At 37.8% G+C, this 18,084-nt stretch overlaps 1 protein-coding gene across 1 annotated transcript in view; it reads right to left on the bottom strand.

Moving 5' to 3' along the window:
- The window catches only part of Wif1 (Wnt inhibitory factor 1), a 70,782-nt gene that overhangs the window by 1,894 nt on the left and 50,804 nt on the right, over positions 1-18,084 (bottom strand). Inside the window, exons 4-9 of the mRNA XM_077799020.1 lie at positions 14,957-15,097; positions 13,826-13,921; positions 12,768-12,863; positions 8,323-8,418; positions 2,543-2,638; positions 1,957-2,052 (exon numbers count right to left, since the gene is read on the bottom strand). Coding sequence (XP_077655146.1) covers positions 1,957-2,052; positions 2,543-2,638; positions 8,323-8,418; positions 12,768-12,863; positions 13,826-13,921; positions 14,957-15,097 — 621 coding nt within the window. The remainder of the gene's footprint in view (positions 1-1,956; positions 2,053-2,542; positions 2,639-8,322; positions 8,419-12,767; positions 12,864-13,825; positions 13,922-14,956; positions 15,098-18,084) is intronic.

The raw sequence follows: 18,084 nt of genomic DNA, 5'->3' as shown, positions 1-18,084 counted from the left end.
TCCTTGTCACCTCCCTCTAGTTAAAATAAACCCTTTTAGCTCCATTCTCTTGAAGTACAGAACTGGCCGGGTGGCCTCTCCTGGAAAACACACTTGCATTTGAATCAAGTGTGTTTTCCAGGGCACCTTCCTGGCTTGCATTGCCTTACTCTGTAGGAGGAACTCTGATGGCAGAAGATTAAGCATGTGGTCTACAGTAGGGGTGCTGTTTGGAAGCTTGCAATTCTCCTTGATAGAATTGCTCATCTACTGCTCTATTCCAAAGGGCCCCTAATTTGCCTTCTTTTAGCTTGACCAGGTATATCAGTGGAAACACTGCCCTTGTCCATCACTCTTGGAGATCACTGGTCCCCATTTATGAGACCAGAGATCTTTGCAATTGAGTCCTGGGGTGTATAGTAAGATTTCAGATCATCCTTAGGCTCAAGGACTTCTGGAAAATCACTTTGATTCTTGACAAGCCATGGTGTTTGAATCCAGTTGAGAGTGGCATAAAAGATTTGACTTAGTCTTTGTGAAAATGACTCTAGACATTGTTAGTTTCCTATAGGGGTGTTAGTCCAAAGGTTTCCCGAAAGCATGTCCTAGTGGGGATACATTCAACCATAACCACTGGGTGAAGAGCTTTTTACCAGAGGAACTGCACTTCTTCCCATACTGTGCCCACCAGACACCAGCCTACCTTACAATAAACATGTATACCCACATATAAGTTTATCATATATACATCAGAATAACATGTGAATATTGTAAGGTCTGCACAAAAATTGGAAATTAGAAAGTTTGCAATTAAATAAATGTAAGTATTTATAAGTTATATGTATGTAAATATGTATATTTATATATATGTAGTTATATGTAAATATGTATATTTACTTATAATACGTATAAGTAAATATACATATTTACATATACATATTTTAAATGTATATGTAAATATGTATAAAATAATATAAAATATAAAAAATATTTTAGAGGTAATACTTCCCCTCAGCACCCGAACTAATTTCCACACTCACTGGACCGTGAGCAACACTCTTTGGAGACCACTGATCTAGAAAAATATCTGTGGTTTGTTTAACTTGTGTTTTGGAGGTGTAACATGGTAGCCACATCTGGACTTCTGCTATTGAAGGGTGTTGCACGGTTGGAAACTTCCTTTCCCCCAAGTGGAGAGGACAGTGTCCCAGGCTTAGAAGACTGAGTTCTGGGTGCCAGATACATATAGACTGTGTTCTTTTGTTCACTTGCTAATCAACTCTCCCTCCACTGGATCTGTACTTTCTGTTTCATTGATGTGTCCCCCATTGTCTGGATTCCTGCTTAGCACAGGGGAGACACTAATCCAATACTAAATAATTGGTTTTATTAAGCTCCATTTCATATATAAAATAGTTCATTGTTTGTTCTACATTTCTAGTACATTTTGAGTAGTCGGTACATTTGAAAAGAACAACTCCTATAACATCTCTCATAGAGGGCTTCACAGACCTTCCCTTTCCCTCAAAAGGACTCATTAAAAATATACCCCAAACAATTTAAAACTTTTAAAAAGTAAAACTCTTCACATATTATATATGAGTTGGTAAATTTTGAATTTTAAAATCAGAGGTAAGTAGATAGTGATTCTACATTTGATTTAAAAGCTTAATTTAGATGATCACATCTTTCATAGTTGACATACTATATTACTGTGTGAACCTGTATTAGCCATCTAAGCTAGAAAATATTTGTGGAGGTATTTTACAGAGCTGATGACCTTTCACAATGATGCCCTACTTTTTAAACTCTAAAGCTTAGACTCTAAGGTTTCGAGAGAGGGAGGGGAGCATGGTGGGCAGGGAAGGAGAAGCTGCTGTTCATGAAATGGCAGGTGGGGCTGGGTTGTGGGTTGTCCATTAGCCACTGGAGCCAAGAAGTGAAAGAGACTGACTTCCCAGATGGTCTCCAACTTACTTTTATTGCAGTGTCTTCCATGCCAACCTTCTTGACATTGGCATTTGTTGGGTTCCTGGCAGGTCCCGTGTGCCCCGCAGCCAGGCTCGCAGACAGCTGGAAGCAAAGGAGATAAAATAAATGTTTCCTCGGCTTTCCTTTTTCAACAGAATTACACAGCTCCTTTTCCTGCAGTTCTTTAGAACGAGTTAGTTTTGGCTTCATCGCCTAATTTTTTTTTTTTCTCTTTCTAAACCATTCTCCAGGTAAAAGTCAGTTTGGGACTTCGTGAAAAAATCTTGAGAGTGACCCTTAAATAACATCATGTTCCTCATTTACAAAAGGATTTTGAAATTTGTGAGCAATGGAAGTTTATTTTCCTTAAGAAAACCTCTAGTGAATTAAAAAAATATATTAAAACGTTCAGTTGTATCTGTGAGAGTATGTAAATTCTGTTATGTGCATGGATTCCATAGAGTGCCTTTGGTCTACATAAAAGAATCATGTATGTCAGTGAGGAAAGGTTAACTGTGACATTTTGCAGTAGGAGAGTACAGCTAGCTCACTCGTCCCATAACCCATATTGATGAGGTGTGTGAGTACTTACGCTTAGAACAGAGGTCTCCTTGGTAACCTTTGGAGCACTTACATTTGCTTTTACCAATGCATTTACCTCCATTTCGACAGGGTTGTGGGCATTTGCCTAAAATAGAGAGCAATGCAAGTGAGCAAGGAACCCAGAGCTCCCTTCGGGGAATATTACATAAAGAATCACAAGGTTTTGAAGGGGTAAAAGCAGTATTTTCCATTCATTTCAGATCTAATCTGGCTTTTATATTGCTTGAGTTTTGTTTTTGAAATAGGTTAATACTTCTACTTTGAATACATATCTTCTTTCACCATAAATGTACTGCCCCAATGCCATAGTTCCATTTACATTTTGATTAAAAGAATAATCTTTTAACTGACTCACAAATTGTAATTTAAGATATAACTTACTAAAAGTTGATTTATGCATGACCCACTAAATGGTCTTTTCTCTGAGTTCCACTTTGGATTGTTTCTTGTTCTGAAAGCAGGTCTACACCAGTACCTGACCTCATAAGTCTTAGTCTAGGATTCCCCAGAAAGCAGGGCTTGCCTGCAGATAGCTTATTTTGGGGAAGTGAGCCTAGGAATGGGGCATGGGAAGAATGAAACAGGGTAGGAGGGAAAGTCAACACCAAAGTGTGGTTCAGTCACCACTATGAGCATTTTGCTGGGTCCTTCTAAGGAGCTGTATCAGCTGCACCTCAGAGTTGTCTGAAGAGAGAGGGGGAAGCATTTGTTCATCAGCATTTGACTCCCACTTGCCCCAAGGGGTAATTTCCTCACACTTCCATGCTGCAAACGCAGTATGTGATTTCTAAGGACTCAGAAATGTCTCTGAGTGGAGAGCAAAGGTGTTGGAATGGATAAGATGAAGTGCAATCAGCTCATACCTGTGCAAAACAGGTTGCTTCAGCAACGACAGGAGTTAAAGGTTGGCTGAGAGAATATGAGGCAGGTCACAAAAAGTACCCAGTAGCACAACCATACATTTTCTGGGAATGTCTTAGATCTTCAAGATATATCATTTTTCTTTTATCTCAGACCAAATTAATATTGGTCATGTTTTCACAGATCTTTGAACAGATTTTTAGACCCACCAGAAGACTTTAAAGGTAAAAATTATGCAATCATTTGCTGCCTTCTTACTCTAAAGGCTATTTGTTTTCTCTCTGCAATTTAGAATTTGCCATCCTAGGACTGAAGTTTTTGAAGAAGAGTATTGTCCTCCCAGGTGTGACACCACAGCCTGTGACTCGCACAGTGATGTTCCAATGGGCAAGCAGCTTGGGTTTTGGTAGGGGACAAGTTTGGAATTTTGTCGTTGTTTTTCTTTCTTTTCACTTTTAGCAGAACATTCATTACAAAGGCCTCTGAGTACATAGGACAGCTGATGAAATCTATCCCTAACCATCTCACCTTTCATTCTCTAAACACTTCTTACGGTCAAAGAAAATACTATTCTTGAAAAATAAGAAGTGAATTCCACATGAAAATCACTTGACTGAAAACACTTCATTTTTCTTTTTACTTCCCTAAAGGGCTTTATTGACATTTACATTGATGAAAGCAGTATTTAGTCATTGTGGAGATAATACAGATATAACAATACTGGGGTGTTAGGGTCTCTCACAAACCTGATATACCGTTAAGAGTATGAGATTTTTTTTTAAAAAACAACTTTCATAATAAAACACCACCTTTTTGTTGACCACAGAAAGTCCAAAAAAAGCCCTTTTTCTAGGTTTGCACATAAGAACACATTGTTATGGTTTGGATATGAGGTGTCCTGTAAAAACATCTGTGTTAATATAGGAAGTGAGATGATTAGATTATGAGAGCTGTGACCTGATCAACGGATTGATCCATTTGATAGATTAGTAACTTGAAATGGTCAGATTGAATGGTAACTGTAGGCTGGTGGAGTGTGGAAGTGGGTCACTGGAGTCGGCCCTTGGGAATTATATCTTGTCTCCTGGCTCCTCCTTCTCTCTCTCTCTCCCTCTCTGCTTCCCAGTGAGCCAGCCAGCCAGCCATTAACTGAGTATCTTTCCTTTATCATGTCTTTCCTCCATGACGTGTTATCTCACCTCAGGCCTAGAGCAATGGAGTCCACTGACCATGAACTGAACCTCTGAAACCATGGACCCTAAATACAATTTTCCTCCTCTAAATTGTTCTTGTCAGATATTTTGAATGAAAAACTGACTAATAAAACAATTTACTGTTTAGTTAATATCTCAACTCTTACCCAAAAGGAAGGAATATCTAACTCCAAATTTCTACTTGCATCAAAGAAACATCTGACCCCAAGACATACACAAAATTGAATCGTTCATGGTACTCTGCAACACACTGGGTTTTCCCCAAGAAAACACAATGTGGGATGATAATTATATGGCAAAGAAGATAGATTACTTATATGTGAAATACTTGGTGAGCCCTAATTTCCCATGGTGTAGGAGGAGTGAACTTGGTAAGCAGGAATACTGCAGAGATTGATCCTTGGCAAGAATCATTTCATTGGCCCAATGGGTCTTTTCTTGTCCATGGAATGATAGAAATGAGGAAGCTTAGTTTCACCTCAGCCAGGAGGGAGGATATTCTCTCCTGGTTTTTACACCACCGAAAGGCAACTAACTGCAGGAGAGTTAGAAGTCCACTGCTAGTTCAAAGACTATAGGAACCAAACCTCATGATCTGATTGTTTTAAATTTCAGGATTCTACAATTGTCTTTAATATTTATGTTTCCTTTTCCTGAAAACAATTTGTGGCCAAATTCTATCCAATAGACAATGGAAAACTGAGTAGGCCTGAGAGATGACACATCTTTGTCCTAAGAGACTAAGCATTGCCTATGGACACCAGATTTGACTAAATTTAAACAGCATTTTTAGTACAACCAGTGGTTGAGTCCTTATGAGTACAATGTGATAAGATATTTATAAAACAAAGACATTAAATTTCCCACCAATGGGATGGTTGGATAAATTACCTTAAATTTGTGACACAGACAAAAAAGATCAAAGGGGTTTACAACCTGTGCCAACACTCATCATCTCCTAGAACGATGTCCTAGAATGGTGAGTGATTTTTAATCGTCTTCTCCAATATTCTAAAATGTCTTTACAAAGAACATTTTATACTGAAAGCTTTATAATAAGAACCCATTAATTTATTTTTAAACTTTATTTGTAACGCAATGGAAGTAAAGCTATGTGGTCTTTTTAACTGAAGGTTCATTGAAGATTCTTGGGAAATCTAGGAGTACACAAACATCCATCCATCCAGATACCTCTGACTACTGGTAAGGATGTGGGAAAATTGGAACTCTTGTGCATTGCTGCACCTTGATGGGGATGTAAAATCATGCAGCTATTTTGGAAAATGGTCTGGCTATTCCTCAAAAAAATTTGAAACCACATGATTCAGCAATTCTACTCCTGGGTATATGTCCAAAAGAATTGAAAACTTATGTCTACACAAAGAACTTATTCACAAATGTTCATTACAGCAGTGTTCAAAAGAGTCTCCATGTACAAACAACCCAAATGTTTATCAGCTGATAAATGCATAAACAAAATGCAGTTATACATTCCAGTGAGTATTATTCAGCCACAAGGACTGATGATGCCCTAATATATGCTACACCATGTGTGAACCTTAAAACTACTAGAAGAAACCTATGTGAAAGAAGCCAGAAACAAAAGACCACATGTTTTATGCTCCCATTTATGTGAAATGTTCAGAAAAGGCAAGTCTGAAGAGACAGAAAGTAGATTAGAGGTTGCCAGAGCTGGGGGAAGAGGAGAATGTGGAGGAACTGCTGATAGGCATGGGTTTTCTTTTTGAGGTGATGAAATGGTCTGGATTGGACAGAGGTGGTGGCTGCACAACTTTGTGCATGTACTGGGTGGTTTAACAACTGGTTAAATTTGTGTTTTATGCTATGTAAATTATATCTTAATTAAAAAATAAGAATACATACTTCAACTATGCTGTTTTATCTATATAGTTGTAGAGACACTTTTCAACTCAAGACCCATTTCCATTTTTTCCTGATAATAAGAGAAACAGGAAATTTCCTTAAAAATTTTGAATGAAATTTGTGATCAAATTTGTCAGGTGTTTTCAAAGACCCAAATTTTTGATGCAGTTAGAGATAAAAAAAAATCACATGCACATGTATACACACAAGAATAAAAGCAGTGCTTCTGCCAACAGAAAGTGTGTAAATCCTAAGGGCATGAAGAGGCATCCTTACACAAAATGAGACCATGAGCAAAGATTCACACACAAACCAACTAAGTGTGCAACCTCTGGGGGTGAGGATGAGGAGAAAATTGAGGGGTGTCCATTCTGAGATATCTTTATCAGGGAAGGGTAATTAATAAGAATAGAAACCACATCCTGGCAATTAATTACATGTTTTATGGAAGCTTCAGAAGTATTTCATTTGAACTCTATAAAAAATGGTTACTTCACCTACTACTCATTAAAGTACAAAAACTCACAAATAAATTAGAGGCTGAAAGTTAAAGTCAGAACTTAGTATTTTTCAGTTTTTAATACACTACCACTTCACAAACTACGGCTGAACCAACGCAGTGATGCTTTACAGGTAAAACACAGCTGGAAACAAGAAATGCTGAACAAGTCTTCCTCAACACACATCAAAAAGGCAGAGACAGGGGCTCGGGTGTGGCTCAGTGGTAGAGCGCTTGCTAAGCATGTGTGAGGCACTGGGTTGGATCCTCAACACCACATTAAAAAAAAAAAAACAGAATGAATAAATAAAATGAAGTAAAAAAAAAAAAAAGGCAGAGACACAGCAAATAAGCAGACACTGATTCCTTTAGCTCCTTCCTGGGCATGCATCCCACTATCTGAGCGACGTAGGGTGGGTTGACTCATTCCTCAGTTTAACAGAGAGTGAGGCCTACACGGCTAGTAGGTAGTAGAGCCAGGATAAGCAGTTGGGTATATTAATTCCCCAAACAATGGGGAATTTTTACCCTTAAATTGTAACAAATATGGCAAAGGCAGAATATTCACCAATCTTATTTACAGTTTGATTTTCTTTTTCATAAACACTCACATGACCCTTCACTAATCAAGATACAGAATATTTTTGGCACCCCAAGAAATCCTTTTGTGCCTCCAACCATGATTCTCGTTTCCATCATCATCCATTAGCTTTGCCTATTCTTGAACTTCAAAACTAAGGAATCATCAGGAGGCACTGGTGTGTGTCTGGCTCCTTTCATTGAACAGGTGGGAGGCTCTCATGTTGCTGCATGTGCTATTAGTGTGTTCTTTTTTTTTAATTGCTATGCATGTTTTTGCCCCTTTTTAGGGTATTCCCTTTTCTCTTAGGTGGGTAACAAGACTCAGTCTATTCTAGGATATCTGGCAGCAATGGCAGCCAGTGGCAGAGGAAACCCTGCTATATCTGTAGGTGGGTGACAGATCACACCTGTTTCAGAGCTCTGGTCTATGTTTCACGGCTGAAGCTGTGGGCTCTGCATAATGCAAAGTGGAAATAACTAAAAAGAAATAATACGACATGCTGAAACCATTTGTTCTGTGTGCTCTGAGGCTCATGAGCCATGTCTGTCCTCACCTTTTAACCAAAATAAGTGGCATATGAATCTAGCAAAAAGAAACCAATGACTTAAGACCTTACACAAACTATGTGTTCTTTCTGGGCTTCGGATTCCTCTGGTAAAGGAAGGGATTAGAAAAAAAATGGTTAAGATTCCCAGAGAACAAAGAGAAAGTGGAAAGTCAGTACTCACTTCTTTCACACTGCTCCCCTTCTAGACCTGGGGGACAAATGCATTTTCCAGGGTAGAAACAGGTCCCTCCATTAAAGCAGGTGGTTGAGCAGTTTGCTGTCAGAATGAACAACCAGGGACTGCATTAGACAATGGGTTAAACTGAACAAAAACTCTATAAAGTGCATGATGTTTCTTAGGCATCTGTACTTGCTCATTTACTTCATAAAGTAAGCTGCTTAAGCCCACTTTACAAATACAAAAACTGCAACCAATTACTTCAGTTATTCAGAGTAATTGATTGGAATTACAATTACCATCAAATTACAATTACACGATTTCATAACATAATAGGGGATAATAGGATATCACATACATTCTATTCCTCCCACTCTTAGAAGCTTATATCTTAATGAAAAAAGGCATGGAGTATATAAAATAAACCTGCCTTTTAATTTTTTAAATAAAATCAATGCTCTGAAAAGGAGAAGAATGCTGTTATAAATCCAAGATTTTTTTTAACATCTGGTTGCAGGATAAAAGAAGAATAAAAGGTGAAACTTACTTTCGAATAGACAAAAGAAAAAAAGAGAGAGAGAGAGAAGTCATAAATATTGGGATCCAACAAAGAAGAAAGCAATGTTTTGTGTTTTTTTTTTTTTAGGAAAAAAATGAACAGGGATTTATTTTATCTAACAGATTTTTTTTTTTTAAAAAAATGGGCTTTTATGACATTTAGATAAAAGCATAATTGTACTCAGAAAAAGACTGCAGACCCTTGTGAGATCACATAGGTAGGGATATGGTGGCAGCTGAGTTGGAGGGATAAAGCTGGATGTATTCTAGTGGGAGTCCAATTAGCTACATTATCTAGGTTAATAGTCATACTGTGATTCAGCCTAAACCCTCCCTCTTGGTTTAGTTTCTGGAATTTCACTGTTTGCTGGCACCTAAAATAGAGGGAGGAAAGAGAAATGGGAATGGAGGAGTGGGAATGGAATGTCTAAAAGTAGACAAGCTGGCTCATTCTGTAAAGGCTAAAATTAGAGTTTGGATTTTTAGTAATTTCAGTTATATATCCTATTTGTTTTTGTCCCATATAAAATGGGCCAAAATTGGCTCTAGCTGAACAAAAGCTAAAGCAAGCTTCCAAAAGGAAAATCAGAAAGGAAATCCAAAAGTTATATGTGTGCTCTCTTTGTGGAAAAGAATTCCAACTAAAATATTTTACAAATATCCTGCTTCTTAAATGATAAATGCTGTGTTTAAAATCACAAGCATCTCCCAGCTCCAGATAGTGCTATACTTGTTTTGGCAAAACCAAGCATCTTGACTTAGAGAGGAACAGTAGCATTTTGGTAGAGAATTCAGGAGATCCATTCACGTGGCCCTCTTTTTTGCTACTTGGTGCTGGTATCTGTATCACTGGTTGTTTTTGTGAGTGTGTCCTGTTCCCCAACTCATTCCTGTTTCTCCTAAGGATATGAGGAAATGAAACATTGGGATCAATATCCATGTGGTCCTTTCCCTGTGAGAACTGCTCCTTACTGTTATCTAGAATGATCTGAGCCTGGTAGCTTAATTGAATAATAAAACTTGGTAAAACTGATTATATAATTGAGCCACAGTCTTAGTTTACTGCCCTGACCACACTTCTCCAGATTTCTGCAATGGTTTGGATATGGTTTGTGTCCCTAAAAGATTCATGTGAAGGAATCTTGGTCTCCAATGCGACAGTATTGTGAAGTGTTGGAATCTTTAAAAAATGGGATCTAATGGAGGATGGTTGAATCACTGGGGCTACCATCCTCAGAAAGGATTAAGGTAGCTCTATGGGACCTTAGTTACTGAAAGAGGAAGTTGTTATAAAAAGTGCAAGCCTGGCCTGTGAATCTTCCTCGTTTCCTATCTGGCCATGTGATGTTGTCTCTTCCAGATATTCCCATAATTCCATTTACCAAGATGTGATATAGTCAGAAGACCCTCACCAGAGAGCAGATGCTGATGCCATGATCTTAAATCTTCAGAACCGAAAGCTTAGTTACTCCTTTCTTTATAAAGTACTCAGCTTTAGGTATTTTATTATAAAAACAGATTAATATAATTTCTATTGTACAGTGAGCCAGAGACACTTTCAGTGGAGCTGAGAATATATTGGCTAATGCTTAACAACTCATTTCCTAACATTTATGGCACATGTCCCAAGGGCCAATGAAAGTTGTTTTTTAATGTCTGTTCTAGAATGTAGTGCTAAAGTCTAGCTCTATGCCAGTAACTAAGCCATTTTTTTTTCAGAAGCTCCATACTGTCTTCTGAATAATGAAAGCCTTTTTTGTTGTTGTTGTTGAGAAAGTAAAAAATATTTTTAAAATATTCTCAGATCTTTAGAAGACCAAGTGAAATTTCAATGAACTTTCCAAGAACAAAACAAAAATTACTGGTGTCTAATAAGTAGGAAAACTTTCATCTGAAATATAAAATATAAAGATACTGGAATACAGATAGATATATTCCCTCTTTAGTGACCATGAAGTGTTCGGGATGTGGTAGCATTAGTAAAACATTGCAATGCATACCCCACTGTGCAAACCACACCAATAATGGCCACATCTACATAAGCAGACCACACTAGTGGTTTCTTTAAATATGTGAATATAATCATTCTTCATTCAACTATCTGAAAGATTTGATTTATTTTCTAACAGTTTCAATATAACCTGAGCTTAATTCTGCTGTAAGAAATGCCCAGTTTTAGAGGGTGGGGGTGTAGCTCATTGGTAGAGCACTTGCCTAACATGCACAAAGTCCCAGGATCAATCCCCTGTATGCTTAAAGAAAAATAAAGGGTTAATAACACATACAGGAAGAAATGCTCAATTTAGAAATGGCAGAGATGCCAAATGCTAAATTTAGACAAAAAGAGGATTCACAATCAATAACTTTACTGTCTGTCATTATTGTTAGTGTTATTAGAGTTCAATCTTCATGAATACATGTTTTTAAAAATTATTTTCAGTTTAATGCTATGATTTTTAAAAGACCATTTTTTTTTAAATGTAGAAAAGCTTTTGGATATTATCTCAGTTAATTCAGGCGTTAGGACAGGAAGGTCAATGACTTCCTTCCAAATTTAGCAAAGGAAAAACCATGGTCCAAAAATAGAGCAAGTTACCTGCTGAAGACCAGAGTCCCTCACGGGGAACCAGGACCTGAATTAGGTAGCCTGGGTTGCACCATGGTACATAGAAAGGAGTGAATTTGTGTTAAGCTGCTCAAGTTCTATAAACCTCACTATGCTTATCTGGGAATGAAACGAATAATACTTTCCATATCTCAAAAGTCTGTTGAGAGTAAAATCAGACAATTAGATAATGAATGTCATAAAATAGCAGAAAACCATAAGTTATTATTCTGACTCATGCTGAGGGCTTTTTACATAGCTTTTCTTTCTTTAAAAAGAAAAAAAAAGAAACTGTGCATTATAATCTTGGTACTAACTGATCACTAAAGTGTCACTTCTTCAATTAATATTCATCATTTTATTTCAAAACATTTTTATTAGCCCCAAACAATGCTCTTTTCATAAAATTAGCATTCTAGATGCAAAGGTAACTCCATTAAAGACACACACTTTGCAGAAACTTCTAAATGTTTTCCCACTTGCAAGATGTGAACTGGGCAAAATAGACTGGTATCTTGTACAGAATATGAATTGTTCAGCAATATTGTAAGGCTAAGTCTGAATCCAGTCTCTAAGAACAAAATTTGACCATTGCTGCAATGTTAAGAAGGAGGCATGTAACCTCTAAGGGACATGTAACCTTGTGAGCCAAGTATTGAGTTGGGAGTCAGTACACCTTTAGGTCAGTCAATTTGGAGCACATTGTTTGATGTGACCTGATAAGCTCACCTACAAAACTTATTCAGGCATATCAAATTTCCAGCTGTTCACAAAAATTCATGATCCCCTCCCATAACAAGAGTGGTCAGTGGAAGACAGGCCAGGATGACATTCTGGCTACATTCAGAGAGGACCAGGAGGCTAATTCCTACCCATAATAGATGTGGAAGTTTTGTGGGTCACTTCTGGGGGCTAGCATTTTTGGGGGGAGGGATCCTTAAAGAAATACCTACTGCAATCTCCCTTCTCTACTTTGTTGACTGGACCTAGAGAGCTCCAACACTCCAGGCAGGAGCACAAGATGGAAGGTGCCTGGTCCCCTGAATCACTGCATGGAGAAGGGCTGCACTATCCACTAACCCCCTAATCCTGTGCTGGAGCATTCTGTGAACGAAAACAACATTCTGCTGTGTTAAGCTACACTCAAATGGGGGTTTCAATTATTATACCAGTCATCTTTACCCTGAGGGATACATCCTGCTTATAGAGTGATGACACATTTAGTGCACTTATTTGAATCAAACGTTTAAAATGTAAAACTTGATTCTTAAAAAGAAACTATTACCTTTATCACAATTGACTCCATAGAATCCAGGTGGGCAGATGCAGAAACCAGGAGTAACACAAAGTCCGCCATTCATGCATCGTGGTGTGCAAAGGGCTTATGGGGAGAGAGAATTCTGATTAAGGCCAAATGGGGATTTGGGGTGGAATCATTTTTAAATATCAATAGTATAATAACTTTAAGCTTTGTAGTTGATTCTAAAATGTGCACCCTTCTGAGATACAAGTTTGCTATATAAAAAAAATGTTTTGTGGTTTTAATTAGGCTATTTTTCAACGTCTCAATTTCTTAGAAAATAATTTTGAATTTGTTTCATTTTGAATGCCTGATTAAATTTCTTTTTCCAGAGTCATCTTGACTAAGGTGTGGTTTTTTTAAAACTGCAAATATTTCCTCTCTGCCCTACATCCTTGATCTTCCAATTTCAAAATAAGCGAAAATAAGAAAACTTAAGAAAAATATTCTTATTTCTTAGAGATAAAAAATGTTTTGCTTACTCTGGTCAAATAAAGCTCTTGGTATTTAAGCACCTTATAATTAATATTCATTCTCTTGCTTACCTCTTTTTTTCACAAAATTATCTTAAAAGAAATTTCCCTGAAATGGACATACTTCCTACATAAGTTATTTTCATCCTTTTTTTCTTTTAGTTGTTATAACTTCATAGCTATGGTATGGACTTAATTGTGAATCAAGCCACTTTTAATTGGAATAGATAATTTCAAATCAATGGCAATTTTTAAAGCCAACTTAAGTAGAGAAAATCAACCTCAAGACTTTGATAAGATTATGCTAAAGTACAGTGTGTACAATAGTGGGAAGGGGGCCTCCAGAGTGTTGACCCTTTCCAAAGTTCTCTCCCTGTGTTGCCACATACAGGGTTTCACAGAAAACCACTGGCAGAAGAAATACTTTCAAATAACTCTTCCATGGTTTCTTAATTTTTATAATGTGACCAAAAAAATAATTTTAGGAGATGTGTTAAAAAGCCACGTGGGACTCCTGTGACATCATGTTCATTAGGAAGCAAACAAGAGACACCAACTTCTGTTCTTTACCCTTCTCACAGTGAGGCCCGTAGAATCCATCAGGACACTCGCAGACTCTTCTTTCATTACAAAAGCCTCCGTTTCGGCACCCTCCTGGGCACTCAGCTGCACCAAAGAGAAACCAAAGGTAGTTGGGTATCCTTGGAATCATGCTGGGTGAGTCACAGCCAACATGATATATTAGGGATCATCTTTATTTCAGCTCTCCAATTACTGTAGATGGAGGGCCCAGATACTTCTACTTTATTCTCCATACAACACTTCCATTTCTCTACATTGTCAAATTTTGCCTCTTGCAATCTTACTTCCAACAGTAGGGGGCTCGCGGACAAAGGTAAAGCAAATTTTTTATCCTGCCTTCTTCCCTACCTATCAACCTACCATACCTCCTTAAATTCACACTGTAGAAGAATGAAGGATATTGTCCTCATTCACTTTTAGAGAGGGGGATGACATTTTGGATACATCTTGAGAGCACTGACAGGCTCCAGAGCTTAAATTTTGTACAGCTGGCATAAAGATGGAAAAGAAGTCAAGCTTCCATGCTTACGGGACACCTGGGACACTGCAGGGAGGTGCTGAGTGAGCCTTGGCCCACAGGGACACTGAGTGACAGTGACATCCTCTCCTCTGTGGATGTGACTGGCACCAAGTTTTTGGAAGGGAAACGTCTAGTGCTGTCTTTGACAGGTAGAAAGTGCTGGTAATGACTGGCACTCACAGTGAAGAACTAGAGAAAGGAAAGAGACCACTGGAGAGTCTCAATTAGTAAAGCAGGAAGAAGGGAGGGCATTTTGAAGGGGAATGGGAGTTGCTATAATTTTAAGTGATGCCAAAACCAGAGAAAAGCCTGTCTTAGTACTGTCACTGGACCCTGTGTTACCCATCCTCCCTTCTATTGGTATGGTTATAATTATCCAAAAAAATCTATAACAAATTTTTTTTAATATTTATTTTATTTAGTTCTCGGCAGACACAACATCTTTGTTGGTATGTGGTGCTGAGGATCGAACCCGGGCCGCACGCATGTCAGGCGAGCGCGCTACCGCTTGAGCCACAACCCCAGCCCCTATAACAAATTTTTTGTCATAATCACACCTGGAATCCTTATGGGCCTCTTGAGTCACTATTAATGCTTACCTTGCTGACATGTTTTAAAGAAGATAGCATTTTGAGGGGTCTGGAGGATGGTGTTGCCTTCAGAATTCATCACAATCACATTCACTTCAAATGCTGCCACCCCATCTTGTTTTCCAAGACATGGGAAACCAACTTGAACAACTAAAAGAAAAAGAGAGAAGGTATGGGGAAACAGATGATTCCAGTTTTACAGAAATCTTGGGAAGAGACACCAAGAACAAAGCAACACTGTTCACATTTTCATGACTTTCTTGTACCCCTACTGGAGTAGGGACTGTATTTTGATCGTCTGGGCATTCTTCACAGAACTTGTGCGCCATGCCAGGTAGAGAAAGAATGGATGTACTTTCCTAACACAGAATTGGAGGATGTTTTGTTGAAATTCTGAGCTTATATGATCTTTGAAAAAGCAAAAAGATCTTCTCTGGAAATTAAGGGTGCAAAAGGGAAGCATAAATTTATTAGGAAGAAGACATTTTGTGGGCACCTTCATCATCTAGAAAGAGCTAGAAACTAATATTTCATCACCCATTAAATAAGCTCCATGAGCAACACCCTCCTAGTTTATTTTTATACTGTATGCTTGAAAGTGACAAACTGTCTCCTTTGAACATACTCTACAACTCCACGAGACTCCAGTCATTGGCTTGAGTTAATGTGTTCATATTTTCTCAGGCTACTTGTTAACATGAAGAAGTGTTTGGTGTGATGAAATCATCTCCTGGATGGGCTTATAATTAATGGTTCCTAATAAGGAGCCAATTCTTCCAGGTGGGTCTGTTGATCACTAGGCATGTGTAGGTGTTGACAAGGGCGCTACAAAGCAGGCAGTAGGAACCAACAACATTGCTGTATGGAGAAGGTGAGGAGGCCACCATTTGTGGAATAATCACAAGTCATTGGGTGAAATGGGGCAAATCAGGTGTGATCATTGATAGACAGACTGACTAGGCAAATTTCTGGGGATGACTCTCCAGCTGAACCACTAGACTCTAGGTCTTTAGTAGGAATAAGAAGAAATATTGCCAGTAGGTACACATGTGAGATTTTGCTTCTTTTTTTTAAGAGAGAGAGAGAAAAAAAAATTTTTTAATATTTATTTTTTAGTTTTCGGTGGGCACAACATCTTTATTTATGTGGTGCTGAGGATCGAACCCAGGGCCCCGTGCATGCCAGGCGAGTGCGCTACCACTTGAGCCACATCCCCAGCCTGAGATTTGGCTTCTTTTTGTTTCTGTGTGGCAGGTATAGTTATGACCCTGCTTGGGCAAATCATATTAAACCAAGACAAATTTCTTTATTTTTAGAGGGTTCATAAATCTTCCTCCTGGGTTTATAAGAAGAACTGAGCTGAAAATTGGTCTGCTGGAAGAAGCACATAAGCTGGTCATGCAATTTTTGTAATGTACTCGGCAATCAAAACCCCTCTAAAGGCTTTGCCATGGTGAGGGTCCTTTAAGGTCTCATTCCCAAAGTAATACATTTTTCTAGTTCCTGAGTCTTGAGAATTGAACATTGCAAAGAATTGATTATATGATTAAAAGGAATTTTAGCTATTTTAACAGAAGTAAGAAGAGATAGAAAACCAATATTGCGTTCAAAGTTTCAAAGTAAAATTATATCCATTGAGAATCTTGGTTAAATGAAATCCTACATATGACAATGCCCAGTTATCAAAAAAAAAAAAAAAAGTCACTAATAGAGATTTCTATTTCAGAAGGAAATAAAGGAGTCAATCAATAATTTTTAAAAACTTCTTTGCTTTTCCAACTCGTTTACACTAACCATTTATGAAGCTTTACCCTCTTTTGAATCTTCTGCATAGATCAGTAAACCAGTAATTGCCCTGAGCTATAAAAATATGGAAGAACACGAAAGGACACTTAAGGACTGAGCTCGTAGAATCTTTCTTGCCACAAGCTTTACTGCCATCACCCCAACTTTATTGGTTTCCAGGTATATCTTTTTCTTGGTCCTTATTCAGCCTCCAATTTGCAACCCACCTGACTCTTTTTAAAAGGCACTTGAATTTTATTTTGGGTTTCAGAATATTGGTATGAGAAGATGCTTGTACATAAACTTATCTCATTTCTCCTCGTCAGCATAGTCAAACTTCAAAACATGTCTTCGATGTCAAATATCAAAAAATTCCTTATTAAGTGTATGGGAAATTCATTTAAGATTAGTAATTCTTCTAATCTACAGATATGCTCAGGGCAGACCATTTATGCAAATCTGGTTAAGTTATAACTTCATTCAGATGTTTTTAGGGAACATCTAGGGAGTTTGGAGTGCTTACATAAAAGTGTATGGTTTTCTAATATGGCCTCTATGTCAATGAAAGTAAAGATTATACTCAGAGAATTCCCTGCCTTTGCAGGGATGCAAGAAAAAAAAATATATGGTTGTGTGGGCTGTAGTTCAGTGGTAGAGTGTTTGCCTATCATTTGTAAGGCACTGGATTCAATCCTCAGCACCATGTAAAAAAATAAATAAAGGAAACTATTAAAAAAAAAGAAGATGATATCGTGACTTAAAAAATATATATGGCTATGCATAATCCCAGGGAAGAAAAACAAGGATGCAAAATAAAATAGAAAATTCAATGAAGAAAATACATCATAAGTCATTTCCATTAGGGTTTTCAAGGTTAACCATAGCTGGGCACAGTGGCAAATGCCTGTAATCCTAGCAGCTCAGGAGGCTGAGGGAGAAGGACCAGCCTCATTGAGAGTGAGGCTGTTAAACCACTCAGTGAGACCCTGTCTCTAAATAAATTAACAAAAGAGGATGTGGCTCAATGGTTTAGTGCCCCTGAGTTCAATCCTGGTACCTCCTCCTTCAAAAAAGGTGTTAACTATTCTCTTTTCTGACTAAATACAAATTATAGAGTTTATCCATTCAAGAAATATTTATTGGGGCTGGGATTGTGGCTCAGTGGTAAAGCGCTCACCTAGCACGTGTGAGGCCCTGGGTTCAATATTCAGCACCACATAAAAATAAATAAATAAAATAAAGGTATCATGTCCAGCTACAACTAAAAAATAAATATTTTTTTAAAAAAGGAAATATTTATTGAATGTCTGCTCGGTGCCAGTCATTATTCTATGCACTGAAAATGCTTCAGT

Source organism: Urocitellus parryii, chromosome 5 (genome assembly GCF_045843805.1).
Source record: "Urocitellus parryii isolate mUroPar1 chromosome 5, mUroPar1.hap1, whole genome shotgun sequence".
Lineage (NCBI taxonomy): Eukaryota > Metazoa > Chordata > Mammalia > Rodentia > Sciuridae > Urocitellus > Urocitellus parryii.
This window is presented reverse-complemented; position numbering and strand designations above follow the sequence as displayed.